Source organism: Choristoneura fumiferana, chromosome 30, assembly GCF_025370935.1.
Source record: "Choristoneura fumiferana chromosome 30, NRCan_CFum_1, whole genome shotgun sequence".
Lineage (NCBI taxonomy): Eukaryota > Metazoa > Arthropoda > Insecta > Lepidoptera > Tortricidae > Choristoneura > Choristoneura fumiferana.
The window spans coordinates 7,197,392-7,205,682 of NC_133501.1; the positions used below are offsets into that span (position 1 = coordinate 7,197,392).

General features: G+C 37.2%; 2 protein-coding genes across 2 annotated transcripts; one reads left to right on the forward strand and one right to left on the reverse strand.

Moving 5' to 3' along the window:
- Positions 1-2,387: 2,387 nt before the first annotated feature.
- On the reverse strand, positions 2,388-3,662 carry Polr1E (RNA polymerase I subunit E). Its single transcript, XM_074110378.1, has one exon. It carries the CDS (start codon positions 3,622-3,624, stop codon positions 2,545-2,547), a length of 1,080 nt encoding a protein of 359 aa, XP_073966479.1. The 5' UTR covers positions 3,625-3,662; the 3' UTR covers positions 2,388-2,544.
- A 1,262-nt stretch (positions 3,663-4,924) lies between these two features.
- Positions 4,925-7,773, forward strand: LOC141444500 (uncharacterized). Its single transcript, XM_074110049.1, has 5 exons — positions 4,925-4,952; positions 5,739-5,870; positions 5,927-6,075; positions 6,529-6,663; positions 7,642-7,773. The coding sequence occupies exons 1-5, from the start codon at positions 4,925-4,927 to the stop codon at positions 7,771-7,773; spliced, it is 576 nt and encodes a 191-aa protein (XP_073966150.1).
- Positions 7,774-8,291: the final 518 nt, after the last annotated feature.

The following is an 8,291-nucleotide window of genomic DNA, read 5'->3' on the forward strand; positions in this document are numbered from 1 at the left end:
AGGGTTAAATTTTTAGGGTTTATCATCGACAAATTTGGTATTCACCCATGTGAAGAGAAAATTCGTGCGATTGAGAAAACACCAGCGCCTCGAAACCTGAAAGAGCTCCAGGCATTTCTAGGACTGCTAAATTTTTACGATCGATTTCTGCCACATAAAGCTTCAATAGCAGAACCTTTATATAGGCTACTTGATAAAGAAGTTAAATGGAAATGGGAAAGAGTGCACCAGGAAGCTTTTGAAATTTTAAGAAAAATGGTTTCTAGTCAAGACACGTTAGTGCATTATGATGTTAATAAGAAACTCATTTTGTCATGCGATGCGTCACAATATGGTCTTGGTGCCGTTCTAGAACATGAGATGAGTGATGGCAGCATCAGACCTGTGATGTTTGCGTCAAGGACAATGAACGCACAGGAACGCAATTACGCACAAGTTGACAAAGAAGCAGCAGCGATTGTGTTCGGTTTAAAGAAATTTCACCAATTTATAAGTGGTAGAAAAGTGACCATTAAGACAGACCATAAACCGTTGTTGGGTATTTTCGATCAAAAAAAAGCCGATACCGAATATTATTTCTCCGAGAATGTTAAGATGGGCGCTCTTGTTGAATTCTTATGATTATGAAATACAATATGTTCAAGGAAAGAATATTGGAAATGCAGATGCACTTAGCCGTTGGCCAGCACATGAAGAAGTCAAAGAAGAAGAATTTTCAGGAGTGTTATTAATCGAAGAAACACCAATTGAGTTGGAATTTTCGGCAGTAGAGGTAGCAAAATTAACAAGAAAGGACCAGTGCCTAAGTAAAATATTATACTGGATACGTAATGGATGGCCAAGTAAATCTGAAAAGGACTACAAAGTTTACTGGCAAAAGAGAGAAGAGTTATCGGTGTATAAGGACTGTGTACTATGGGGGAACCGAGTGGTCATACCGGAGATCATGAGACCGAAAATAATAGAAGAGCTTCATAAAAATCATGATGGCATAGTAATCACCAAAGCGATGGCAAGAAGCTATTTTTGGTGGCCTGCCATTGATCATCAGATCGAAGAGGTAGTAAAAGATTGCCATATTTGCGCAGAGAATCGTAATATGCCACCCCAAGTGTCTCATCAATGGATAAAACCTTGTAAAGCCTGGTCTAGATTGCACATAGATTATGCCGGACCGTTTCAGGGTAAAACTTTTCTTATACTAATTGATGCTTTCTCAAAATGGCCAGAAGTGAAAATTGTACAAGATATGAGCAGTAGCACACTAATAAAAATACTCACAGACATATTCGCCGAGCAAGGCCTTCCAGATACTCTTGTGAGCGACAACGGAAGAAGTTTTGTATCCGAGGAATTCCAGAGGTATCTGAAATCGATGGGTATCAGACAAGTATTGGCGGCGCCATATCACCCAGCAACCAATGGCCAGGCAGAACGGACGGTTCAGACCGTCAAATCAAAGCTGAAGAAGCTCACAGGAGGGTCATGGGAGGCACGGTTAGCAACTATATTATACGGGCTACGTACCTCGCCAAACAGTGTCAATGAAAAAACACCAGCCGAACTTTTGAACAACAGAAGGTTTCGGACAAAATTTGATAACTTAAATCCACTGTCTTTTCAACATGAGGATTTGGACAAAATAATAGACAAGAATATTAATAAGAAAGTGAGACAATTCAGTGTGGGACAGGAAGCATATATCAGGAACTACGGAAAAGGACCCCGCTGGTTAAAAGGAGTTGTAGAAAAAAAAATTGGTACCTGCAGATATCTCGTGAAGTGGAGTGATAAACTCCTCATGAGACATGTTAATCAAATGCTGAATTGTGGGGAGGGTAGTGAGCATAATGTCAAAGAACCAATAACAGAGAGAAATGAGGATGAAGAAGATATCAGAGTCACAATACCATCCCTAGCAAATGGGCCAAGATTATCGGAGTGTCAGGGCCACAGGACATTGTGATCCATCAAAGCAATCACGACAGCCCAGCTGCTTACAACAGTAAACGTCCTAGATCGGTTTTATCGCCTGAATCACCTGATTCAAAGAGATTGGCTTTAGCAGACAGCCACAGTGAAAATGAAGCCGAACTAAGAGATACCGAGGATGAAAGCGATTAGCCTCCTATTGCCTAGTATTTTAAGTGCATGTTAGGTTATTAGTGAATGTTAGACTTAAGAGGTGAATTTAAGTGTAAAGACTATTGTGCATGTAAATGGAACTTAGTGTGATTAATATTGAACATTCCTGTGGGGAAGGCATGTTATATATGTGAAATGTGGGTAGACAGAAAAACCAGTCTGCTATCTGCTTTCTGCCAGCTTATGTGCTCAGCATCCGATTATCGTAAGTTATAATAATGACAAAAAATGAGTATGGGCAATGACTCATTTACCAACCACAGGTTTCATGACAAGCACATTAAGGTCGAGGGTTTTATTTGGGGGGTTGCAACCAAGGTAGCCTGCATGTTACGACACTGTTTACAAGCAAGTGTAATGAAGAAAATATTTTCACTGACATTTGAGCAATATTTTAAACTAAAACTTAGCACTCTTTCTCCTGAATGCAGTCTTTGAGACTAGCGGTAGTTTCAACTGCACCATTTTCTTGTCACCACTCGTAACCACGGAGCCTCCCACCACTCGGACCTTCAAGCCAATCGTAGCGGGTGTCATCTTCAAAGCGGAACTCAGATTTTCCATATCAAACTTAAAGTTATTCAGAATCAACATGAACACTATGAAGTAACATATACTTTTATCTCTGTACTGAAGAGGCCGGTTCCTCTTACCATTTGACAATGTAGTGAAATTATTTAAAACTATTTTGTTCAAAGTGCTAGAATGTTCGCACACCGTAAAGCTTTTCTTTCTCACTTCTGTCGATCTGATAAAAGTGAATTTTAGTAATGTGTCTGCATACACAGAGAGTACCGTTAGTCTCGGTGTCATTTTCTTTGATGCTGTAGCCCTTTTAATGCTTGAATGTAATTGATCTGCATAATCTTTGTCTTCTAATTCTGAATAGATTGCTTCGTACTCATCCTCAGTTAGTATTTTGTTTAAATCGTAGACCTCCTCGACTTTCGTGGCATCTCTATCGATTGGGGGCAGGTAAAAATCATCAGAATTCGTTTGGTTATACACTGACAAATCTAGTTTGTCTTCACTTATGTTCTCTGTAACATTTACCATTTGTTCCGTCACAGTTTGTACATTAACCTTCAGTTTTTCTTTCTGTTCCATTTGCTGCTTCTGTTTCTTTGATCCAAACTTCCTGCTTAACTCTAACCTGCTCGTTTCGTGCAACTGCGAAGTATCTAGGTCGATTTTTATCACTGGTTTTAGTTCTGCACATCCAACCTCTATCAATCGTACTTTTCCGGTTTTTCTGTTTCTAACTAGGATAAACGTTTGGCCGAGGTCTTCTGCATCTTCGTCTCCTGCGTACAATACGTCAGATATTTCGGTAACTAAAGATTTGTTACCATTTTCGTCTACGAGACGTTTGCAGTCTACATCGAGGTCGTCTTCGGGCTCTCCGTTTTGAAAGTTCACTAATACGGTATGACTCTCCTCTTTAGAGTAGACGGAGTCAATTGTTAGTAATTCTTCCATTGCTAAAGACGAATTATCTGTATATTTTTTGTAATAACAAATTGGCAGTGTTCACATATAAAAAGTACTCTGTGGTTCACATGTATGTTTTTTTGAGGTTATAAACAAACTGTTTTTTTTTAATTATCTGTCAATACATTTTTACTTGTGCTGTTTGACCATACTGCCCAAGTGCCCAGAGCCCATAGTTTGAATCTGTAAAAATTTGTTTTGTTAACACCCGACGCAAAAAGAGGGATGTCAAGTCAATAAATGTTGTGTTTAAGTTCGTTATAAGTTTGACCGCTATGTCTGTCTGTGGCACCGTAGCTCTTAAACGGGTGGACCGATTTGAATGAGCTTTTTTTGTTTGAAATCAGGTTTTCTAGCGATGGTTGTTAGACATAATTCATCAAAATTGGTTCAGCCATTTTTGAGATATTGAACTTTGAAGTGACAAAGTCGGTGGTTTTCCAAATTTTTATTTATTATAATTACTAAATAAAATCCGGCCTTTTTTGTCGTTGCATTGGCTGTATTAGAAGAAGAGACGATAGGTAAGTCGACACTTTAGCAATGCTGCCAGAATCGGAAATACTAAAACTACCATACGAATTTTTGTTGTAGGTATTGTATTAGTATCCGAACATTTGTTTTATTTGACAGCTGTTGTGTTCTGCTGTTGACAGCTCGAGGAGATATCGGACCATCGGACCATATCTCTTAGTAGTCTGCAAAGAGTATTAGTACCTATAGAGGTAGTCTGTGTATCGGACGGAGTGCATTTGGCTATACCTATTTTGTGTTTTACGATACGAAAAGAACCTTCAGCGCGTTATTATAAGTGTTTCAATATGAGAACTGTGAAAGAAGAATCCGCAAATCCGTCTGCAAAATTGTTGAGTTGTCGGGCTTGCTTGGCTACGGATGTTAAATTGTATAACATTCACGAAAACCGACTTTCGGAGGCATTTTCACACATAACTGGGACTCCTGTAAGTACTGTTTACGTATTCGCGCTGTAGTTTCAACTATGCAACTATGAAATGACAACAAAACGGTCTTAGGTATGTATATAGGTACATCATAATCAAAACTTTCTATATCTAAGTGTAAATTTCGCTTCTCTTAAAGTTATCTCATAAAATAAACAATTCAAAATGTGTAAAAACAGAAAAACTCGGTAAAATTCTAATGTATACATGAAAAGATGCAGATTTTTTTCAGGATTAATAAGGGCCTGTTTCACTAATTGTTGATTAACTTTAAGTGTCAGATAAAAATAATGCCGTCTTTGTTTATTCGGACAAAACAAACAGAGATGGCATCACTGATATCCACCACTTCAAGTGAGTTTATAAGTGATGAAACAGGCCCTTAATATTTGCTACAAATGTTTCCAGGTTTTAGTACTTGATGGTCTTCCACAACACCTGTGTGTGTACTGCTGCGCCACACTTCACAAATATGTGTTATTCCGTTCAAAGTGCCTCCGAGCTCAGCACTGCTTAGCAGAACAGGTCCCTCATGTGAGTTCCATTGTCATTTTTTTTTATATTTCAACAAAGCTTTAGTACACCAAATGTGACTTTGTCAGCCTCATGGGGCTAATAATACAAACTAAAACCTTTTTTTTTGTTAGACTACTTTTTGTTTATTTTGTAAATTAAAGCTTAACTATATGTTAATGATATCAAACAAAAAACAATTTTTGAGCTACCTTTACATATAACAGTTATAAAGTTTTGAAAATGAGATAGATATTTTATATAGATTTTTCAAATAAATCACTGTAAATCCAATTTTCAAACAAATTAATTTATCTCTTTGCTACAGAAGAAATAAGTACTGAGATGTACATTAATGTTTACTCATTCAAATAATGTTTTTAAAGCATATAATATAAGATTTGTGTGCAAAATCAAGTTGAAGCTTTATGACAGTAAAGTATCCATGGACGGGTGGAAGCAGAAGCATTTTGGTTTTAGATACCATGGTATCGTCCGACTGTCAAGTGGCTAAAGTAAAGTAAAGTTAATTTTTTTTTCAGCTAACCACCGGCTACATAAAAACCATAGACCGCTTCTCCCATCAACTCCTACTGAATCTCACTTTAAAAAAACTTGATGCCACAGACTACACAGAGTCTATACAAGTCGAGGAAATAAAAAAAGAAGAGGATATAGACAATATAATTCCAGAGTCTGATGATTTGAAAACAGAATATGAAATCAAAAACAAAGATGATGTAGATGATTTCAGTGATGGTAATAATACTTCTGAACATATTTTTGTAACTACAAATCCCATAGCGGATGTCAAGAAAAAGAAAGGGAGAAGAAAAAAATTGTCACAGAGAAAAGAGTTAAGAGAAAAATTAAAAAAAGAATATCAGATAATGATTATTTGCCTGACTTTGATTTTGCCAAGTTCGAGAGCAATTATAGCTGTGAAATAATTGCCTTAACTAAGGTATGTAGTGCTGCAGTTTTTAATTTTAAATTTATATGAATGGCTTGGTTAAAGCCGCAGCTTCCAACTGAAACAACTGGAGCTTTATGGGGAGGCCTCTGTCCTGAAGTGGACGTCTTACGGCTTGGCTTGCTCGTTTGCCATCCAGTCAAATAAAAAAAAAAGACCTACAAAGATTCACAGAAAATATTGTCAATTAAAAAAACATTGTTCTGTGATTTTGTTATTGTCAATAAGGTTTCCTTAACCTTATTAGTTTTAATATTGTATTATATTGTATTGTACATTACAGTTATGTCGTTATGTACGTCCTTTTTACGTCTGAAACAGGATCATCCTAGTTTTGACATGTGTGTCATTCTTCTCTTTTACTTTGTTTCGTTGTTAGTTTTTATATAGTAAAACATATGTTGAATTAAGATTTATAAAACGATGATGATGGTGACGTTACAGGAGCAACAGCTGGAAGAGATTCAGGCGCGTAAGTCCTCCGACAACTACCAGTACGCGGCGTACAAGTGCGAGGAGTGCGGCAAAGGGTTCCGCGCCGAGGACGCCTACAACAACCACATGATACGACACAGCCCCGTGAGCCAACAGAAAACTTTTTATTATTATTATTTTACTAGATTTTGCCCGCGACTTCGCTCGGTCAGAATCAGTATGTAGTTCAATCCCACAGGAACCATACATTATTTCGGGATAGAAAGTAGTCTATATGTTAATCCAGAGTATATATTGCCTGTATACTAAATTTCATGCAAACCCGTTCAGTAGTTTATGGCTGACGAGCTCTTTGAAAAGCTTTATACTTTAAATTACTTTTAAGCGATAAGTTGTCATTGTAAAAGTCGTGAATATGGACGTTAAAACGTAGATATCTACTTTACTTTAATAATCAATGTAGGGTGACCATGTATCCAGACTACCTACTGGTAGTTATTGGTTTAAATAAAATAATTAATTGTAGTAAAATAATAAATGCGCACCTTTAAAATTAAACTGAAATAATTCGAAATTTTCTCTTTTTAAAATTCAACCAGATTGTGTTTTGTTTAAATTTGATTTTGGTAATGTTAATATTTCGAATTGTTTCAGTTAAATTTTAAAGGTGCGAATGCTTCAGTCCCGCCTGTTGAATGTCAATCAACTTTTCAGTGTACGTTATTCTATCCCGTTACCCAGGAGACATCAGTGATACACTTTGTTAGAAAAATGTTTGCAATATATACTACTTACTAGCATGTAAATGAGATGAACCATGAGGGCAATGCCTTAAAACTGTCACAATTAGGAAACAAGTTAGGAAACTTTTAGTGGATTTGTACCCCATAAAATCAAACTTTTAATAAGTAGCTCGGGAGACGTTAACATGGCAACAAGGTTCGCTAAAAAGTTGATTAATCATCGTTTTACGGGTTATTTCGTAACACCCATGTGTAATCGTACTATATAATATAAATAGCAAACATTTTTCTAACAAAGTGTATCACTGATTGATGTCTCCTGAGTTACGAGACAATAACAATACTAAAAAGTTGATTGACCCAGATGTCTGTCTGTCAGAGCATGGGCGGGCACGCGTGCGAGGTGTGCCGCGTGCGCTTCAAGCGCGCGTCGCGGCGCCAGGAGCACCAGGACCTGCACCGGCTCAAGTTCCTCTGCCGGGAGTGCAGCTTCGTCTCCCGGAACAGGTGAGGCAGTCCGAGCCAGAGCCGGAGGGAACAGCTGGAGGAAATGGAATAAGCTGTGTAAAGGTTGCACGTTGTAGGCTAAGGCTCCATCTCCACTAGAGATGTGCGAGGATGTGTTGGGAAGGAATGTGTTTTGCATGAACCAATAGAAATGTTTCATTTAGAAACCAAAAAGTCGTTTCTGGGAAATTGCATACGTTTTTATAATAAAATTACAAAAAGTATTACAAATGAAACGGATACAAAATTCAGATCTATTGTCAAGAAGACGTTAATACCTAAGGGGTATTATAAAGTTAATGATTATATCATGGACAGTGATATTTGGAAATAATCCCATATAGTGTCCATAGTACAAGCTTTGCTTAGTTTGGGACTAGGTCAATTGGTGTCAAGTGTCCCATGATATTTATTTATTTATTTATTTAATTCCGATCCGCATTAGCGATCCCTTTAAATAGCAAACCTACTGTGTTAAAAATAAAGTTGTGTTAAATACTTGTGATGTATACATATCATTTA

Bases quoted from the DNA above. Each gene is read 5' to 3' on its own strand.
- Polr1E (XM_074110378.1), bottom strand. From the start codon at position 3,624: ATGGAAGAATTACTAACAATTGACTCCGTCTACTCTAAAGAGGAGAGT.
- LOC141444500 (XM_074110049.1), top strand. From the start codon at position 4,925: ATGGCATCACTGATATCCACCACTTCAA. The intron at 4,953-5,738 runs GTGAGTTTATAA...TTGATGCCACAG, and splicing joins ACTGATATCCACCACTTCAA to ACTACACAGAGTCTATACAA. The intron at 6,076-6,528 runs GTATGTAGTGCT...GTGACGTTACAG, and splicing joins AAATAATTGCCTTAACTAAG to GAGCAACAGCTGGAAGAGAT.